Source organism: Entelurus aequoreus, linkage group LG18 (assembly GCF_033978785.1).
Source record: "Entelurus aequoreus isolate RoL-2023_Sb linkage group LG18, RoL_Eaeq_v1.1, whole genome shotgun sequence".
Classification (NCBI taxonomy): Eukaryota; Metazoa; Chordata; class Actinopteri; order Syngnathiformes; family Syngnathidae; genus Entelurus; species Entelurus aequoreus.
In genome coordinates this window covers 8,966,800-8,989,291 of record NC_084748.1, presented here as the reverse complement: position 1 = coordinate 8,989,291, position 22,492 = coordinate 8,966,800, and the positions used below count along the sequence as shown (strand labels likewise).

Below are 22,492 nucleotides of genomic sequence, written 5' to 3'. Positions count from 1 at the left end.
GTAGAACTATGGGAATTTCCTAGAAAGTTGGGAAATTCGGGAAAACCGGGATTTTTTTGTTTTTAAATATTGATATTAGCACAATTGTCAGATGGTGTTGGAATTTTCGGAATCGGTCGAAACATGTTGACGTAGTAAGTTTGAATTGAGAATGGGTATTTCGGAAATCCTGGAATTTTGGGAAAACTGGGAATACGGAATTGTTTTAGTCATATTGTAAAATTTTAAAACGTTGCTCGGAGTGATGTATGAAGAATCCATAATGAAGAATCCACGATCTTTTGCTTGACTTTAATGAAAACTACTGAACGCAAACATTATGACCGTCAGCGAAGAAAAATCCATGAATTAGCCCGCACCGTTTTATAGGCCGCAGGGTCAAAGCGTAGGAAAAAAGCAGCAGAATTTACGGTATATTTAATTTGTATTGTTTGTTGTACTTTTTTAACATATTGACAATATGGTGGGAAATTCCAGGAAACAGGCTGGCTTGAAAAAATGGCGCAGTTTTGAGTATTTAGGGAATTGAAGAACTATGAATACGTCCATTCATTTGATTGGGAATTTCCTAGAAATTTGGGAATTTCGGGAAAACCGGGAATTTTTTTTGAAAATATTGATTGTCTCGGACAATTTTCCGAGATGTTATGAATGGGTTGGTGTTAGAATTTTCGGAATCGGTTGAAAAATGTTGACGTAGTAAGTTTGAATTGAGAATGGGTATTTCGGAAATCCTGGAATTTTGGGAAAACTGGGAATTCGGAATTGTTTTAGTCATATTGTAAAATTTACAAACGTTGCTCGGAGTGATGAATGAAGAATCCGTAATGAAAAATCCATGATCGTTTGCTTGACTTTAATGAAAACTACTGAACGCAAACATTATGACCGTCAGCGAAGAAAAATCCATGAATTATCCCGCACCGTTTTATAGGCCGCAGGGTCAAAGCGTAGGAAAAAAGCAGCAGAATTTACGGTATATTTAATTTGTATTGTTTGTTGTACTTTTTTAACATATTGACAATATGGTGGGAAATTCCAGGAAACATGCTGGCTTGAAAAAATGGCGCAAAGTTTTGAGTATTTAGGGAATTGAAGAACTATGAATACGACCATTCATTTGATTGGGAATTTCCTAGAAGTTTGGGAATTTCGGGAAAACCGGGAATTTTTTTTGAAAATATTGATTGTCTCGGACAATTGTCCGAGATGTTATGAATGGGTTGGGGTTGGAATTTTCGGAATCGGTTGAAAAATATATTGACGTAGTAAGATTGAATTGAGAATGGGTGTTTCGGAAATCCTGGAATTTTGGGAAAACTGGGAATTCGGAATTGTTTTAGATATATTGTAAAACTTACAAACGTCGCTCGGAGTGATGAGTGAAGAATCCATACGAGTAGAAACGCTATGGACGGTTTTACTTTTTGTTGGAACGGTTCAAATCGGATGAGAAATGCGGGATATGTAGTAGATTGTATAATGGCCATTTACTGTTAATGGGGAGAAAATTACTGGAAATTCCAGGAAAACTGGGAATTTTGGGAAAGGGAAATCATGTTTTACGTTTGATATATCGGAAGAGTAGTGTGGGTGGAAGGTTGAAAAGTCGGAATCGGGTAAAAAAAATGGCGCAAAGTTTTGAGAATTTAGGAAAGTGTAGTACTATAGGAATTTCCTAGAAAGTTGGGAATTTTTTTTAAATATTGATATCAGCACATTTGTCAGATATGTTATGAATGGGTTGGTGTTGGAATTTTCGGAATCGGTTGAAAAATGTTGACGTATTCAGAACTATGAATACGACCATTCATTTGATTGGGAATTTCCTAGAAATTTGGGAATTTCGGGAAAACCGGGAATTATTTTTGAAAATATTGATATTAGCACAATTGTCCGAGATGTTATGAATGGGTTGGTGTTGGAATTTTCGGAATCGGTTGAAAAATATTGACGTAGTACGATTGAATTGAGAATGGGTATTTCGGAAATCCTGGAATTTTGGGAAAACTGGGAATTCGGAATTTTTTTACATATATTGTAAAACTTACAAACGTCGCTCGGAGTGATGAATGAAGAATCCTTACGTGTAGTAACGCTATGGACGGTTTTACTTTTTGTTGAAAAGTTTCAAATCGGATGAGAAATGTGGGATATGTTAATGGGGAGAAAATGACTGGAAATTCCAGGAAAAAACGGGAATTTTGGGAAAGGGAAATCATGTTTTACGTTTGATATATCGGAAGAGTAGGTGGAAGGTTGAAAGGTCGGAATCGGGTAAAAATAATGGCGCAAAGTTTTGAGAATTTAGGAAATTGTAGAACTATGGGAATTTCCTAGAAATTTGGGAATTTCGGGAAAACCGGGAATTTTTTTGAAAATATTGATATTAGCACAATTGTCCGAGATGTTATGAATGGGTTGGTGTTGGAATTTTCGGAATCGGTTGAAAAATGTTGACATAGTAAGTTTGAATTGAGAATGGGTATTTCGGAAATCCCGGAATTTTGGGAAAACTGGATATTCGGAATTGTTTTAGTTATATTGTAAAACTTACAAACGTTGCTCGGAGTGATGAGTGAAGAATCCATACGAGTAGAAACGCTATGGACGGTTTTACTTTGTGTTGGAACGGTTCAAATCGGATGAGAAATGTGGGATATGTAGTAGATTGTATAATGCCTTTTTACTGTTAATGGGGAGAAAATTACTGGAAATTCCAGGAAAACTGGGAATTTTGGGAAAGGGAAAAACAGGTTTTACGTTGGATGTATCGGAAGAGTTGTGTGGGTGGAAGGTTGAAAGGTGAATGAATGAATAAGCCGCACCGTTTTATAAGCCGCAGGATTTAAAGCGTAGGAAATATTACGGTATATTTAATTTTTATAGTTTTTTTTACTCAACTTGGATACTTAAAAGTTTACACTTCAATTACCATGTTAAAATAAATGAAAAAATACAACTTAATTGTAGTTGAAAGAGTATGCTTGCATTATTTGTATGTATCATTATTTGTATGTATTTGGTTCAAAATAATGTTGACATCCATCATGTTTACCGGCAATCATTTGCAGGTCAATAATCATCTGTTACGGGCTCGGGCCTATTAAAACGTGATTCTAAAGGGAACGCTTGACTTCACCCCGACTCTACCTCCAGCGGCCCCGCAGGTAAATTGAGTTTGAGACCCCGCCGCAGAGGCTTTGACCTCCCACCAAAATACACACGGCGAGTAATGGGGCGGACGTGAAAGCAACCGCCGGTGCTCCTCGGAAATGTCAAAACAACACAGAATGTGAAAAGTGACGATGTTCTAAAGTTGTATTTCAATGTACGTTGTAGGGTTGTCCCGATACCAATATTTTGGTACCGGCATCAAATGTATTCCGATACTTTACTAAATAAAGGGGACCACAAAAAAATGGCATTATGGGCTTTATTTTTAACATAAAAATCTTAGAGTACATTAAACATATGTTCCTTATTGCGAGTTTGTCCTTAAAAAAAATAGTGAACATACTAGACAACTTGTCTTTTAGTAGTAAGTAAACAAACAAATGCTCCTAATTTAGCTGCTGACATAAGCAGTCATTTATCATTATATTATTTTGTCAACATTATAAAGGACAAACTGTAAAAATCAATGATTAATCTACTTGTTCATTTACTGTTATGTGCTTATTTTCCGTTTCAACATGTTCTATCTACACTTCTGTTAAAATGCAATAATCACTTATTCTTCTGTTGTTTGGATACTTTACATTAGTTTTGGATGATACCACAAATGTAGGTATCGATGCGATACCAAGTAGTTACAGGATCATACACTGGTCATATTCAAAGTCCTCATGTGTTCAGGGACATATTTCCTGAGTTTATAAACACAATATACATTCTTTAAAAACGAAAGAAGATTTTGTGATGCTAAAAAATATCGATGTAATAATGGTAGTATTGACTACATACTCTATTGTACTTGGTATGATTACAGTGGATGTTAGCTGTAGATCCACCCATGGCATTTGTTTACATTCATGCGCGCTAGCTTTTGTTAGCTATTGTATCCTACTACAGCAAATCTGGGCAAATAAGGCCCGTTAATTTTTTCAATCTGGCCCGCCATACATTCCAAAATAATAATATTAATAATCTGTAGCTGCCATTATGATGTGCAGTGATGTTTTCAAATGACCGTAAGTCTTGAACTTTACAAAGTATTTCAATGGTTGGGATCTGTCCTTTTGCATGATATACTAGTTACTATGGTCATCTAATTAGTTACTATGGTAATCTAATCTCAGATGAGGCACCAAGCAGTGTGGGTGGGGAGCGTTTCCACAGAGTGTTTCCAGAGAGGCCAGCCTGAAATGCGGGTGTCAGGGACAGACGCGGAAGGAGATTTTTACAACAAAGTTCTAAAGCTTAGTGATATATCAGATACATCAGATTGTAGGTGGGTTTTTTTTTTACCCTTCGCGTTCATACTTCACTATTTGTTGCATTTCTGTACCTGTACCTATCCCATAACCCCGGAGGGTTGTTGGGGCACCACAGACGATCTGTTGACGAGCTCTGTCCTCAGCAGCTCTCATTGCCTCAGTGAGTTTCAAGTGAGTCCATTCTCCGACGTTATCTTCCCGTCTTTTCTTTTGTCTCCCTCGTCTCCTGCCACCTGGTACGGTGCCTTGCCGGATGGTTTTTGCAAAGCCTGAGGATCTGGTGATGTGTCCGTACCACCTCAGTTTCCGCTTCATGACCGTGGTGAGCAGGTCATCATGTGGGCCGATGGCTTGGCTGATCTTTGGCCGGACTTCTTCGTTTGTGACATGTTGGGTGTAGGAGATACCCATGAGTCTTCTGTAGCATCTCATCTCCATGCTCTGAATTATTTTCCGCAGCTCTGCTGTAAGGGTCCGTGTTTCACAGGCGTAAAGGAAGATCGACATTACAAGTGAGCGCTGTAATCTGCATTTTGATGCCAGACTGATCTTTGTGTCTTTCCATACGGGCTCGAGTTTTGCCAGGGCAGCAGTTGTTTGAGCACTTCTGGCAAGGACTTCCCGTTTGGATCCTTCATCGGACACGATTGCTACGAGGTACTTGAAGCTCGACACCGTGTCCAGTGCCTGTCCATTCACTTTGATGTCTGAGCGGATGCCATTGCTGTTGTTGGTCATCATTTTTGTTTTTTTCAGCTTTGATTTGTACTCCATAGGCTCGGGAGGTGGTATCAAGCCTTTCAACTAGACTGGCAAGTTCTCTTTCTTCTCCAACTGGCCCGTCGATATCATCTGCCAAACGGAGGTTGGCGATTGGTCTGCCTCCAATGCTGACAGTTCCTTCGTGATCTGCCAGGGCATCCGTCATGATACGCTCCAGAAAGATGTTGGAGAGAGAAGGCATCCTTGGCGCACTCCAACCGTTGTCCTGGACCAGACTCCGATGACTCCGTTGTAGAGAACTGCGCTGGTAGCTTTATTGTATAGATGTTGAATGACTCTGACAAGGTTAGGACTGATGTTATATTTCCTCATGGTTGCCCACAGTGCAGCATGCCATACCCGGTCAAAGGCATTTTTGTTGCATTTCGCTTGATTGTAAAATATGTCGATGGAGAGGGGGTGTGACGTTCATATGTTGTCAATATTTAGTGTTTTATCGTTCATAGTTAATATTGTAAATCCCACATTCTTTATTTTTCTGTACATTGGTCAAATGCAGAGAATAATTTAACAATATATTCATATTGTTGTTACTCAGCCAGCGTTTGTGGGTCTGATGGACCCGTTGCATTTTGTGGCTTTTAATGCCTCACAATCAAACACTTTTATGTTAAAATACTGAACAGATGTTTACCTTATCCCAATAAACATCAGTTTCTGCATCCCACAGGGATTCTTCTTTTGTGTTTCTGCACCTGCGGTTCCCACACAAGGTTGCAACATTGTTTGTCAACTTGGTCTGCTCTCATTTTCTCGCACATTTGACCCTCTGATGTTCTGTGTACCTACACTCTGTCCTCCTCCTGTCTAGGCCTGCTGTGTGTGTGTGTGTGTGGTACACAGAACATCAATTTCCACACTTCTATTAGACCTGGACATCTTTTATGTAATATAAATGTGTAGGGGGTGGGGGGGTGTATGGTGTGTGGTCATTAAATATGTATTCTGATATATGTTCTTCACAGAAAATGAGCCAAAGCCAGTGAGTCTCAGTTTGAAAACTTAATTAATTGTGTCATTTTTCTTTTAATACAAAATTAAAACGGGTCCCACAGACCCGAACACCACACAAGGGTTAATTAAGGCAGACTGTCATAACGTTTTTAGCATTCAATCAGACATTATTATGAGGCTTTGTATTAGTGTTCCGGCCCCCAGACACATTGTTTTCTCTAAATTTGGCCCCCCCGAGTCAAAATAACTGCCCAAGTCGGTCCTACAGTGTGTAATTAAGCATGTTTAGCTATTCCTCGTCATGCAGTGATAATGATACTCGTAAGAAACTCTCTTTATTTGTCGCCATGGAGGAGAGGGTTAGTGATTTGGAAGTAGCTAAGCACTGCCGATGGACTACGGATGGACGTTCGCTTAAAGCTCCTCTTCCTGAGGGCGTTTCAGTGTTGTAACTTCACCTTTATCGTTAGTTTTTAAGCCAAAATGCGTCCGTTCTCCCTTTCCTGTTGTGGAGGGAGGTGGGGTCAGCGCTGTCTGCAGGAGCAAAGGTCACCGCCTCTGTCCATGGTGCTGAGGACAGAGCAACATCAGACGGGGGGGCGTGGCAGTGCTGACGGCGAGACACAGCCGGCAGGTGATTAGATTTCACAGGTGGTACGTGTTAATCTAATCACCTGTTGTCTTTAACAGTAAGCGGCCGGGAGCAGGAGGGGAGAGAGGATACGGACGTGACGGAAAAGTCACGTTCTGCGAGAGAAAACTGTTGTTAAAAACATATGATCATTAAAGGCCTACTGAAAGCCACTACTACCGACCACGCAGTCTGATCATTATATATCAATGATGAAATCTTAACATTGCAACACATGCCAATACGGCCGGGTTAACTTATAAAGTGCAATTTTAAATTTCCCGCTAAACTTCCGGTTGAAAACTCCTTTGGAGGATGACGTATGCGTGTGACGTAGCCGGTGAAACAGAGGTATGGCTCCCCCATTGAAGCCAATACGAAATAGCTCTGTTTTCATCTCATTATTCCACAGTATTCTGGACATCTGTGTTGGTGAATCTGTTGCAATTTGTTCATTGCATTATGGAGAAAGAAGCTGAGCAAGCAAAGAAGAAAGTTGTCGGTGCGAAGCGGAGTATTTTGCGAGGGAAGTCAGCAACACAACACAGCCGGCGTTTCATTGTTTACATTCCCGAAAGATGCAGTCAAGATCGAAGAACTCGGACAACAGAGACTCTTACCAGGAGGACTTTGACTTCGATACACAGACGCCTGTAGAGAACTGGGACAACACAGACTCTTACCAGGATTACTTTGATTTGGATACACAGACGCAGACGCGGTACCGTGAGTACGCAGCTGCGCTTCCAAACATTGCTTGCCCGTATGTGCGTGTCACGTACGTAAATTTGGTTAAATATATAAGCTTTATGAACCTTGGGTTAGGTGAACGGTCCTTTGGGCTGAGTGAGTGTGTGTGTTGTGCAGGTGTTTGAATTGTATTGGCGGGTTATATGGACGGGAGCTAGGAGCTAGGAGCTAGCATAACAAACACCTAGGTGTTTTTATGCGGGATTAATTTGTGGCATATTAAATATAAGCCTGGTTGTGTTGTGGCTAATAGAGTATATATATGTCTTGTGTTTATTTACTGTTGTAGTCATTCCCAGCTGAATATCAGGTCACCCCCGGCTCTCACAGCATCTTCCCTATCTGAATCGCTTCCACTCCCCACTAGTCCTTCACTTGCACTTTCCTCATCCACAAATCTTTCATCCTCGCTCAAATTAATGGGGAAATCGTCGCTTTCTCGGTCCGAATCGCTCTCACTTCTGGCCGCCATCACTGTAAACAATAGGGAACTTTGCGGAAATGTTCAACTGACTACGTCACGCTACTTCCGGTAGGGGCAAGGCTTTTTTTTTGTCAGATACCAAAAGTTGCGATCTTTATCGTCGTTGTTCTCTACTAACTCCTTTCAGCAAAAATATGGCAATATCGCGAAATGATCAAGTATGACACATAGAATAGATCTGCTATCCCCGTTTAAATAAAACAATTTCATTTCAGTAGGCCTTTAAAACCCTGTTAAAACCTGCACGCTTGGATCCTGTGCCGTGTCTGACAGTGGGACTGCGAGGACGCAACTTCCACATTTGTCTACACGCTGTGTCTGCTTGTAAGTACTCCCTGATTGTGCGCTGCCGAACATGCTCCTCTGCTCGTCGTAAACCAGCAATGTCATGACGTGACCAGTACTTTTCAAACAGAATATAGTACCATTTTTGATTTATTAGTACCGCGATACTATACTAGTACCGGCACAACCCTAGTACGTTGTTAATACTGTATGTGGACATATTGTAGCACATGGTCAATGATGTATTATTTATTTCGCCTATGAAATCGCATGCACTCCCTCATCTCTCGTTAACGGATCGCTACTCCGAGATCGTTTCCACGCATCGACTCCTTCCGTACATATTTGACACTTTCCGCATCCTAGGCTCTTTGGAATAAAAAATAAATAAATAAATAAAACTGAGCCAGAGGCCTCGGCGGTCCCAATTAAATGGCGTCGCGGTGCAAAAGCGAGGCGCAGCTTGCGCGAGTGCAAGTTTGACAGTCGAGATCACACGGAATCTTCTGGCAATGGCGTGACGGCTTTTTTTTATTTACTTTTATTGATGTGGTTTCCTGACGTGTTTCATAGCCAGCGGGTCGAGGAAAACACATTTCAAGCAGTTTGAACTTCCATCCCCGGAATGAAAGATGATCTTCCTGTCATTGGAGAGGGATGGGTGGGAATAAAAGCCAACAGCAGCCTATTTAAATGTTAATGAGGACATATTATAGAGGGTGGGATCCACGCTGAGTTTAATATCGTTACATCGTTGTTGAGGAGGAGATGTAATTGGCTGTGATTCCACCTGCAGGAATTGAAGGTTATTCTTTTGTTCCGCGCACCGGATGAAATAACATGTTTGTCTTATCGCGTAATTAGAATAATGTTGGTTGGTTTGGTTAGCGCAGAGGTGCCCAGAGTGCGGTCCGCAGCTCATTTTTTAACGGCCCGCGGCACTTTCTAAAAATACTAATACAAAAAACGAAAAACATCAAAGTGTGGAATAAAAGAGCATAAAGGTGAAATGTTGCAGTTTTGACTGTAATTACACAAAGCTGCCATGCTGTTCTTTTTTTTTTTATACTACCATTGCTCAAAAATAGTAATGAATTAAAATGTTATGAAATATTGTCCAATTGAAGGCTCCAATGAATTAACATCAATTGTTAATTAAGGAAATATTGCATATTTTGGTTTTTTTTGCCATAAATAAAGTAATTTTTGGACAAAACCAAAAAAAAAAAAAACTTATAATCAACAGATAGATCTGAAATTTACCTTGAGATTTTAGTGTTGAAAGTTAAAAAAAATATTTAAAAAAATTATTTAAAATAACGTATGACAATTAAAAATAATGTATGACTTATTTTTAAAAATTGTATGAACCCTTTTGGATCCCTGAACATTTTAGTGGGATTCCTTTTTAAATTGTCATTGCTCAAAAACTCATAATTAATCTGAATTGATGTTGTTATCCAAAGACATGCACCTGGGGATAGGTTGATTGGCAACACTAAATTGGCCCTAGTGTGTGAATGTTGTCTGTCTATCCGTGTTGGCCCTGCGATGAGGTGGCAACTTGTCCAGGGTGTACCCCGCCTTCCGCCCGAATGCAGCTGAGATAGCCCTCAGCACCCCCCGCGACCCCAAAAGGGACAAGCTGTAGAAAATGGATGGACGGATGGACCTACTCAGTGGCCTAGTGGTTAGAGTGTCCGCCCTGAGATCGGTAGGTTGTGAGTTCAAACCCCGGCCGAGTCATACCAAAGACTATAAAAATGGGACCCATTACCTCCCTGCTTGGCACTCAGCATCAAGGGTTGGAATTGGGGGTTAAATCACCAAAAATGATTCCCGGGCGCGGCACCGCTGCTGCCCACTGCTCCCCTCACCTCCCAGGGGGTGATCAAGGGAATGGGTCAAATGCAGAGGACAAATTTCACCACAACTAGTGTGTGTGACAATCATTGGTACTTTAACTTTAATGTTGTTATGAATCATTGCCCAATTGAAGGCTCCAATTAATTACCATTAAATATTAAACTTTGAAATCATTTTGTGAGGAAATATTTCTTTTTTTTTTTATACTGCCATTGCTCAAAAAATAATAATCCTGGAATTTCCCCCCATATTGTCAATATGTAAAAATTATTTATAAAATATTATTTAAAAAAAAAAAATAATAATAATAATAATATATATATATATATATATATATATATTTATATTACCATTTTATCAAACACATTTTTTCTTGATGTGGATTATGTGTCTATCGCGATACATGTGGATATCGATTCATCGCCCAGCCCTAGTTCTGGTATCGTATGAGGATTCTAGATTGGTTTCTGGACCCGTTGAGAGTTACACAAATAAAATGGACTTCTTCATCTGTAGTTTTCCAGTGTTACTCACATTGTGCGGCCGCAGACGTGCCCCGTGTTTAATCGTGGTTATTAGTCGGCGCTCACACTTTGTTCCCTCATGTTTGTCTCTAAATCAGCGCACCTGCCCTACTCACCTCGCATTTCCTTTTCCGACCGCGCCCCGTTCCTGTTTGTCAGATCCATTAAGGGGAAGACGGCGCAGAGCGACCCCGGCGCTTGACCCCGACTGGCCCGTCCGTCACCCGGGTGGGTGCTGGTAGATCCCTCCGGGAGGCGCCGGTTGTCTGAGCAAGTCCTGGCGGCGCCTGGACAGTAATTGGCTGGCCCGGAGCACCGCGACGGGGCCCTCTGCTGACAGCTGGCGGGCAGAAGCTGAGGACCAATTAGAGAAACGGTGAGAAACCAGAAGAGCGAGCGAGCGGCAGTGTTTCTGTGAAAACACAACATGTCACATGCTGACAACGTGAAACGGCACGACAACAATGTGTTTGTCTAAACCAAGTTGTTAGTTACGGCTTTAAACGCTAACGTGCTCATGCGGCAAGCGAAACAAACGCGCCTTCAAGGCAGTGTGGCGTCATTGCTAGTGGCTAACGTCCCTCCGCAGTGTGAAGACGCTTCGAAGTCAGCTATCCTCGCCTCTGTGGCGGCAAATAAACTACCGTGAATTCCGGACTATAAGTCGCTCCTTTTTCCTTACGCTTTGAACCCTGCGGCTTATACAACGGTGCGGCTAATTTATGGATTGTTCTATGCTTACGGACACAGTGCTAATAGGTAAATAGTAGAGATGTCCAATAATGGCTTTTTTGCCGATATTCCAATTGTGGGGGGGGGGCGTGGCCTGCGGGCCTGCAGCGAAGCGGGGTGTGTTAGGACCGTTTTCGAGATCAGCGACAGGTGCGTAAATGACACAGCTGTGAGTGTTTGTGTGATCACCTGTCGCTCTGTTAAAGGCAGCAGTCGGGAAGTGAAGTGAATTGTATTTATATAGCGCTTTTCTCTAGTGACTCAAAGCGCTTTACATAGTGAAATCCAATATCTAAGTTACATTTAAACCAGTATGGGCGGCACTGGGAGCAGGTGGGTAAAGTGTCTTGCCCAAGGACACAACGGCAGGGACTAAGATGGCAGACGCGGGGATCGAACCTGGAACCCTCAAGTTGCTGGCACGGCCGCTCTACCAATCGAGCTATACCGCCCTCAAGGAAGGAGAGGGGTTGTTGTTGTTGGTGATGGCGGTTGGTGACACACGGGCACGAATAAGAGAGAGCGAGAGCAAGACGGACGACACTCTGTGAGAGACCATTCATGTGCTCGGGCGAGGAAGAGAAGACTGACACAACCCGATGGCTGAAAAGCAAGACGAAAGACATTCATTGAAAAATAAGTCTTTGTATCAAACCGTGCACGCTGCTGTCATGTCCGTTACTGGTGGTCTGAAGAACCCGGAAGCAAGAGGCTTCCACACCGATATTGTCCAACTCTTAATTACCGATTCCGATATCAACCGATACCATACTTGCCAACCTTGAGACCTCCAATATCGGGAGGTGGGGGGTAGGGTGTGGGGCTTGGTCGGGGGGGGGGGGGGGGGGGCGTGGTTATTTACAGCTAGAATTCACCAACTCAAGTATTTCATATATATTTCATATATATATATATATACACATATATATATGTATGAAATACTTGACTTTCAGTGAATTCTAGCTATATATATATATATATATATATATATATATATATATATATATATATATATATATATATATATATATATATATATGTATATATATATTTATTTATTTTATTTACATAGAAAAAAAATAAATACTTGAATTTCAGTGTTCCGTTGGCTATCCATTAGATGGCAGTATTGTCCTGTTTAACAACTCCGTTCATTGGGCAGGCAAGCTGTTTATATTGTGGGAAAGCGGACGTGAGAACAGGCTGTCCCCACTCAGTCTCAGGTCCGCATTGAGCTGGAGGGGGCGTGGCCTCCAGCTCCGGCTGAATACCGGGAGTTTGTCGGGAGAAAATTTCTGCCGGGAGGTTGTCGGGAGAGGCGCTAAAAACAGGAGGGTTGGCAAGTATGACCGATACCGATATATACAGTCGTGGAATTAACACATTATTATGCCTAATTTTGTTGTGATGCCCCGCTGGATGCATTAAACAATGCATCAAGGTTTTCCAAAATAAATCAACTCAAGTTATGGGAAAAAAATGCCAACATAGCACTGCCATATTTATTATTGAAGTCACAAAGTGCATTATTTTTTTTAACGTGCCTCAAAACAGCAGCTTGGAATTTTGGACATGCTCTCCCTGAGAGAGCATGAGGAGGTTGAGGTGGGGTGGTATATTGTAGCGTCCCGGAAGAGTTAGTGCTGCAAGGGGTTCTGGGTATTTGTTCTGTTGCGTTTATGTTGTGTTACGGTGCGGATGTTCCCCCGAAATGTGTTTGTCATTCTTGTTTGGTGTGGGTTCACAGTGTGGCGCATACTTGTAACAGTGTTAAAGTTGTTTATACGGCCAGCCTCAGTGTGACCTGTATGGCTGTTGACCAAGTATGCATGGCATTCACTTGTGTGTGTGAAAAGCCGTAGATATTATGTGATTGGGCCGGCACGCAAAGGCAGTGCCTTTAAGGCTTATTGGCGCTCTGTACTTCTCCCTACGTCCGTGTACCACCCCGTACAGCGGCGTTTTTGAAACCGATACCGATAATTTCCGATATCACATTGTAAAGCATTTATCGGCCGATATCGGCAGTCCGATATAATCAGGCATCTCTACATTTCACATGTATTTCTCCTGCTCCTTAGGCCATCAAAAATATCAAAAAATCATTCAAATAGACCGTTAAAAAAACACTTACATCGTGATACCGTTTTCATCCATATCACCCAGCCCTGATTGGTATCACATTATGCTGATTCGGCTTTAAGCGTGCAACAGCGAAGCCTCCTTCCGTCTCAGTCTGTCGCTGTTTACAACCGTCTTAAACGACTTCAGTGGCAGGTCCACGCCACGCAAATGTGCTGAGGCGCCCTCCGTGCATAGTCGAGCGTAACCGTGAAAGCCACCGCCTCGGGGAAGGCTCGACGGCAAACGTTTTTTAATGAAAGCGGCACGTTGGAATCGCATCCAATTATGTCAGCAGGATGTTGTCAGCGGCTAAATTTGGACCGCGGACAACAAGCGGCGTGACGGCCAATCAATTATGCGGCATATGTGGTGGTCGTCTCGTTGTTGTTTTGAGGGATCGTCAAATGAAATGAAACGCTTGGAGAGTCAATCAAAAAAAGTCGTTTTTTTTTTCCCCCCTGTAAAGGTAGAGTCAAGATGGTTTCTCATTAAAAAAGGTAAAGTTATTTCCAGCCTCATTAGTCCTGCACTTAGTGGCAGGAGGAATGATAAAGTAAGACATGGGGAGACGCGGCGGAGGACTCCAAAGTGACAAAGTGGAATAATGAGGAGTGCGTGTGAACGTCATCGGCTCGTTCATGCATGACTCACGTTTGCATTTGCCTTCACGGGTCTTGTTCTGACCTCGTAAGGGGGAAAACGTGTGGATGGGATTGGTCAGAAATGAGCAATGAGGTGTTTTGTTAGACATTAAAGGCCTACTGAAATGAGATTTTCTTATTTAAACGGGGATAGCAGATCCATTCTGTGTGTCATACTTGATCATTTCGCGATATTGACATATTTTTGCTGAAAGGATTTAGTAGAGAACATCGACGATAAAGTTCGCAACTTTTGGTCGCTGATAAAAAAAAGCCTTGCCTATACCAGAAGTAGCGTGACGTCACCGGAGGAAGGGCTCCTCACATTTCCCCATTGTTTACAATGCAGCGAGAGAGATTCGGACCGAGAAAGCGACGATTACCCCATTAATTTGAGCGAGGATGAAAGATTTGTGGATGATGAAAGTGAGAGTGAAGGACTAGAGTGCAGTGCAGGACGTATCTTTTTTCACTCTGACCGTAACTTAGGTACAAGGGCTCATTGGATTCCACACTTTCTCCTTTTTCTATTGTGGATCACGGATTTGTATTTTAAACCACCTCGGATACTATATCCTCTTGAAAATGAGAGTCGAGAACGCGAAATGGACATTCACAGTGACTTTTATCTCCACGACAATACATCGACGAAGCACTTTAGCTACGGAGCTAACGTGATAGCATCGGGCTTAACTGCAGATAGAAACAAAAGAAATAAACCCCTGACTGGAAGGATAGACAGAAAATCAACAATACTATTAAACCATGGACATGTAACTACACGGTTAATGCTTTCCAGCCTGGCGAAGCTTAACAATGCTGTTGCTAACGACGCCATTGAAGCTAACTTAGCTACGGGACCTCACAGAGCTATGCTAAAAACATTAGCTGTCCACCTACGCCAGCCAGCCCTCATCTACTCATCAACACCCGTGCTCACCTGCGTTCCAGCGATCGACGGAGCGACGAAGGACTTCACCCGATCATTGATGCGGTCGGCGGCTAGCGTCGGATAGCGTGTCTGCTATCCAAGTCAAAGTCCTCCTGGTTGTGTTGCTGCAGCCAGCCGCTAATACACGGATCCCACCTAAAGCTTTCTTCTTTGCAGTCTTCATTGTTCATTAAACAAATTGCAAAAGATTCACCAACACAGATGTCCAGAATACTGTGGAATTTTGCGATGAGAACAGAGCTTTTTGTATGGGATACAATGGTGTCCAAATACTTCCGTTTCAACCATTGACGTCACGCGCATACGTCATCATACATAGATGTTTTCAACCGGAAGTTTCGCGGGAAATTTAAAATTGCACTTTATAAGTTATTGGCATGTGTTGCAATGTTAAGATTTCATCATTGATATATAAACTATCAGACTGCGTAGTCGGTAGTAGTGGTTTTCAGTAGGCCTTTAAAGACAATGTAGCCTTTACCTTTAGGGCTGGGGGTCAGCAACCCGCGGCTCTCGAGCCGCATGCGGCTCTTTAGCACCGCCCTAGTGGCTGCCTAGAGCTTTTTCAAAAATGGAAAAAGATGGGGGGAAAGAATATATTTGTTGTTTTAATAAGAACGAGCTTAAAAAGTAGATGTGTTTCTGTCAGGGGGGGTTCATCTGTGGAACAGCTTGTATAATTCCTTAAAATGTTCCAGTTCCATTCACACATTTAAAAACTTGGGATGTTTTGAATAGTCTAATAAAACAAGGATATTCCAAGTTGACATATCCTGATTACTTTATTGATGAAAACGGTGAAGATTATAATATGACTAATGTAGTAAACAAGTTCAATAGTTTTTTTGTAAATGTTGGTCCTAAATTGGCTGTTGATATCCCAGACAATGGAGTTACAAAATCAACTATTGAACAGAATTCTTCGTCATTCTTCCTCTCGGCTACAAATGAGCAGGAAGTGACAAACATTGTGCGGAAGTGTAAAAGTAAGTGCTCCACTGACTGCCATGATATCAACATGATGTTGGTTCAAAAGGTTATCCTGAATATTGTAAAACCATTAACTTATATATGTAATTTATCATTCCAGACTGGCTGCTTTCCAAGTCAAATGAAAATCGCTAAAGTAACTCCGCTCTTCAAAAGTGACAGCAAACACGCTTCCACCAATTACAGACCAATATCTCTTTTGCCTCAGTTCTCAAAAATCTTAGAGAGACTATTTAACTCTCGACTTGAATCTTTTCTTGAGAAGCATCATATAATCAATGACGGTCAGTATGGCTTTAGGTCCAAAAGAACAACTTCAATGGCAATAACTGAAGCTATTGAGGAAATTACTAATGCACTGGAGCATAAAAGATATGCAGTTGGTATTTTTATTGATCTAAAGAAAGCCTTTGATACCATTAATCATTCAATTCTACTAGATCAAATGGGAAGATATGGAATTAGGGGGCTGGCTGGTGACTGGTTAAAAAGTTATTTAACAGGGAGGGTACAGTTTGTTAAAATGGGTCAATTTTTATCTGATACTCTTGGCATTGCTTGTGGTGTCTCCCAAGGGTCCGTGTTGGAGCCAAAACTGTTTAATGTATATATTAATGATATGTTTAATACATCCAAAATACTGAAATGTATACTTTTTGCAGACGACACAAATGTATTCTACAGTAGTGATGACTATAATGAGCTCATAAATACAGTAAACACAGAACTAAACATAGTAAACAAATGGATGGATACACAAATAAATTATCTTTGAATATAAATAAAACTAAGATAGTAATGTTTGGAAATCGCAACATAACGTCTGAACAGAAAATAAGTATTGATGGTACCCAAATTGAAATCGTAAATGAGAATACATTTTTGGGAGTAATAATTGATAGTAAACTATCATGGAAACCTCATGTCAGACACATTAAAACAAAAATCTCCAAAAGCCTCTCAATTATAAACAAAGCAAAACTATACCTCAATGAAAATGCACTCCGTACTCTATACTGCACCTTGGTACTGCCATACCTTACATACTGTGTTGAAGTATGGGGGAATACTTACCACAACACAATTCATCCTCTGATCATATTACAGAAAAGAGCAGTGCGGATCATTCACAACGTTGGTTATTTAGAACATACTCATAATCTGTTTATGCAATCAATGTTGCTCAAATTTGATGACCTTTTTAAATATAATACATTAATAATCTTATATAAAGCTTTTAACAAATTATTGCCACCTAATCTACAACGTTTTTTTATAAGACGAGTGCAGGCTCATAACTTGAGAGGCTTTGGATATTTCTTATTGCCGAGAGCTCAAACCACTCGTAAACGTTTTTGTGTGTCTGTATGCGGAGTAAAACTATGGAACAAACTGGACTTACAACACAAGCAATGCCAAACTATTAATCGATTTAAACTATTATACAAACATGGGGTCTGGTTCAAATATAGAGATGAGGGTCTTTAATTTGACCTGCTGCTGTACTCTGTCTCAAAGTGTAACATGTGCACAATGTTTCCTTACCATTATTGCTATGTTGTCTATTACCATTGTTGGTATATTCATTATTCCTACATTGTTGATACAAATGATTGTTACAGTGTAATAATTATTGTTACCTGTGGTAATGCCACTATGATACAACATCTGTATTATAATCCTTGAACAAAGTGAGAGTGAAACTCATGTGAATAATCACTGAATGGAAAACTGGGGGTGGGATTAAATAAGTTATCTTCTTCCCACTCCCTTTCAGGCAAAACTGGACAATAATGCACTATATTAATTTATATTATTATGTTTTGTCAACTTGTACGTTTTTGTCATTGCCTGAAATAAATAAATAAATGGGAAAAAAAAATGAAAAAACACTTTACGACCAATGTCTTGGAAAAATATATCACTCTTGAATCAACACAGTAGTTAATACTATGATCAATGTTAATTACAAACTAAATGTGGGATATAAATAATAATGGAAGTATGATTGTTTGTATGTAGTATATAATTGGTACAAAGGTTTAACTAACACGTGTACGAGGATATGTCTTTACTGTGTATATAATTGAACAGTGTTTATTAGGGCTGCGAATCTTTGGGTGTCTCACGATTCGATTCACTATCGATTCTTGGGGTCACGATTCGATTCAAAATCGATTTTTTTCGATTCAACGCGATTCTCGATTCAAAAACGATATTTTCCCGATTCAAAAGGATTCTCTATTCATTCAATACATAGGATTTCAGCAGGATCTACCCCAGTCTGCTGACATGCAAGCAGAGTAGTAGATTTTTGTAAAAAGCTTTTATAATTGTAAAGGACAATGTTTTATCAACTGATTGCAACAATGTAAATTTGTTTTAACTATTAAATGAACCAAAAATATGACTTATTTTATCTTTGTGAAAATATTGGACACAGTGTGTTGTCAAGCTTCTGAGATGCGATGCAAGTGTAAGCCACTGTGACACTATTGTTCTTTTAAAAAAATTTTTATAAATGTCTAATGATAATGTCAATGAGGGATTTTTAATCACTGCTATGTTGAAATTCTAACTAATATTGATACTGTTGTTGATAATATTCATTTTTGTTTCACTACTTTATTGCAGTTCTGAGTGTTGCTGTGTCGGGTTTGGTTTTGGAATTGGATTGCATTGTTATGGTATTGCTGTGTATTGTTTTGTTGGATTGATTAATTTAAAAAAAATAAAAATGGAAAAACAAAAATTAATTTTAAAAAAAAAATAGATTTTTAAAAAATGAGAATCGATTCTGAATCGCACAACGTGAGAATCGCGATTCCATTTTTTTCCAAACCCCTAGTGTTTATGTTGTGTACAAGGTGTAAAACTCCCATGCACCCTCAAGGACCCTGCCGAGAGTATAGAGCTGGTCTACTGTTCCACGACCAGGACGAAAACCACACTGTTCCTCGACTATCCGGCGTAGCCTCCTCTCCAGTACACCTGAATAGAACTTACCGGGAAGGCTGAGGAGTGTGATCTCACGATAGTTGGAACACACCCTCCGGTTCCCCTTCTTAAAGAGAGGAACCACCACCCCGGTCTGCCAATCCAGAGGTACCGCCCCTGATGTCCACGCCATGTTGCAGAGTCTTGTCAACCAAGACAGCCCCACAGCCTTAAAGGCCTACTGAAAGCCACTACTACCGACCACGCAGTCTGATAGTTTATATATCAATGATGAAATCTTAACATTACAACGCATGCCAATACGGCCGGGTTAGATTAGTAAAGTGTAATTTTAAATTTCCCGCGAAAAATCCTGCTGAAAACGTCTCGGTATGACGACGTTTGCGCGTGACGTCACGGATTGTAGCGGACATTTTGGGACACCATTGTGGCCAGCTATTAAGTCGTCTGTTTTCATCGCAAAATTCCACAGTATTCTGGACATCTGTGTTGGTGAATCTTTTGCAATTTGTTTAATGAACAATGAAGACCGCAAAGAAGAAAGCTGCAGGTGGGAAGCGGTGTATTAGCGGCCGGCTGCAGCAACACAAACACGTAGCGGCTACGTCGTAGCCGGTGTTTCATTGTTTACATTCCCGAAATATGACAGTCAAGCTTTACCATTGGCCTGTGGAGAACTGGGACAACAGAGACTCTTACCAGGACTGGAAGGACAACTGCAAAGCTGTTTACAAGAAGGGCATGAGCAGACTATTTTTCCTGAGGAAGCTTAGGTCCTTTAAAGGCCTACTGAAATGAATTTTTTTTATTTAAACGGGGATAGCAGATCTATTCTATGTGTCATACTTGATCATTTCGCGATATTGCCATATTTTTGCTGAAAGGATTTAGTATAGAACAACGACGATAAAGATTGCAACTTTTGGTATCTGATAAAAAAAAGGCTTGCCCCTACCGGAAGTAGCGTGACGTAGTCAGTTGAACATATACGCAAAGTTCCCTATTGTTTACATTGATGGCCGCATGAAGTGAGAGAGATTCGGACCGAGAAAGCGACAATTTCCCCATTAATTTGAGCGAGGATGAAAGATTTGTGGATGAGTAAAGTGCAAGTGAAGGACTAGTGGGGAGTTGAAGCTATTCAGATAGGGAAGATGCTGTGAGAGCCGGGGGTGACCTGATATTCAGCTGGGAATGACTACAACAGTAAATAAACACAAGACATATATATACTCTATTAGCCACAACACAACCAGGCTTATATTTAATATGCCACAAATTAATCCTGCATAAAAACACCTGCGTGTTTGTTACGCTAGCTCCTAGCTCCTCTGCTAGCTCCTAGCTCCATAGAACACGCCAATACAATTCAAACACCTGATCAACACACACAATCACTCAGCCCAAAAGACCGTTCACCTAACCCAAGGTTCATAAAGCTCATATATTTTTAAAAAGTTACGTACGTGACGCGCACGTACGGTCAAGCTATCAAATGTTTAGCAGCCAAGGCTGCATACTCACGGTACCTGGTATTCAGCTGGGGATGACTAAAACAGTAAATAAACACAAGACATATATTTACTCTATTAGCCACAACACAACCAGGCTTATATTAAAATGACACAAATTAATCCTGCATAAAAACACCTACGTCTTTGTTATGCTAACTCCTAGCTCCTATGCTAGCTCCTAGCTCCATAGAACACGCCAATACAATTCAAACACCTGATCAACACACACAATCACTCAGCCCAAAAGACCGTTCACCTAACCCAAGGTTCATAAAGCTTATATATTTTAAAAAAGTTACGTAAATGCGCAAAAAAAGTTGCGCACATACGGTCAAGCGATCAAATGTTTAGAAGCCAAAGCTGCATACTCACAGTAGCACGTCTGCGTCTTTGTCATCCAAATCAAAGTAATCCTGGTAAGAGTCTGTGTTGTCCCAGTTCTCTACAGGCGTCTGTGTATCCAAGTCAAATGTCCTCCTGGTTAGAGTCTCTGTTATCCGAGTTCTTCCATCTTGACTGCATCTTTCGGGAATGTAAACAAAGAAGCGCCGGCTGTGTACTGTTGTGGCTGACTACGTTCGAAAAATACGTCCATTTCGCACCGACAACTTTCTTCTTTGCTTGCTCAGCTTCCTTCTTCATAATGCAATGAACATGATTGAAACAGATTCACGAACACAGATGTCCAGAATACTGTGGAATTATGAAATGAAAACAGAGCTTTTTCGTATTGGCTTCAATGTGGAAGGCATACCCGTGTTCCCCGGGCTACGTCACGCGCATACGTCATCCTCAGAGGCGTTTCGAACCGGAAGTTTAGCGGCAAATTTAAAATGTCACTTTATAAGTTAACCCGGCCGTATTGGCATGTGTTATAATGTTAAGATTTCATCATTGATATATAAACTATCAGACTGCGTGGTCGGTAGTAGTGGCTTTCAGTAGGCCTTTAATGTGTGCAGCAAGCTGTTGGAGATCTTTTATCAGTCTGTTGTGTCCAGTGCACTGTACTTTGCAGTGGTTGGTTGGGGGAGCAGCACCAGCAAAAGGGACTCAAACCGGATTGATAAACTGATCCGGAAAGCCGGCCAAACTATTGGCACGCAGTTGGAGACGTTTGTGTCAGTGAGGGACAGGAGGACACTGGACAAACTGCTCGCCATCATGGACAATCCTGCCCACCCACTCCACCGGACAGCGGAGTTCATACTCCAACAGGCTCCTTCAACTTCCTTCCCGCACTGTGCGATTCAAGAACTCCTTAATTCCGTACTCCATCCAGCTGTACAATCACTCACCATACAGCAATAGATGACATCTGCTTATTACCTGACATGTTAGCTACTTCTCTTTGTTTATAATGTTTATAATGTCTATTTTCTATTTCCTGCTGGACCTACTCTCTATTTTATGCTGCTGTTGTCATATATACTGTATATACTGTAATATTGTACATGGTCATTGGTTTATATTGTATATATGTTATAGACATAATATAATATATCTGTATATAAATTATTCTGTACACATATTATGTATATATTCATATATATGTTAGATTTTTTTATAGCTATATTAGTCTATTTATACCTGCATTGTCCTTTCCATCCTTACACTTTCCATCATTGTAAGTGAGCTACTGTGTTGAACAATTTCCCTTGTGGATCATTAAAGTTTGTCTAAGTCTAAGGAGGACTTTGAGTTGGATACACATTGGCCTGTGGAGAACTGGGACAACAGAGACTCTTACCAGGAGGACTTTGAGTTGGATACGCGCTACCGTGAGTACGCACCTGCGGCTTCCAAACATTTGATCGCTTGCCCGTACGTGCGTGCCGCTATGTGCATGTCACGTACGTAACTTT

At 40.9% G+C, this 22,492-nt stretch overlaps 1 protein-coding gene across 1 annotated transcript in view; it reads right to left on the bottom strand.

The window, feature by feature from the left end:
• LOC133634268 (uncharacterized) overlaps positions 1-22,492 on the bottom strand; it is a 148,565-nt gene that overhangs the window by 87,382 nt on the left and 38,691 nt on the right. The window contains exon 3 of the mRNA XM_062027395.1: positions 10,833-11,070. Within this exon, the coding sequence (XP_061883379.1) occupies positions 10,833-11,070 (238 nt within the window). The remainder of the gene's footprint in view (positions 1-10,832; positions 11,071-22,492) is intronic.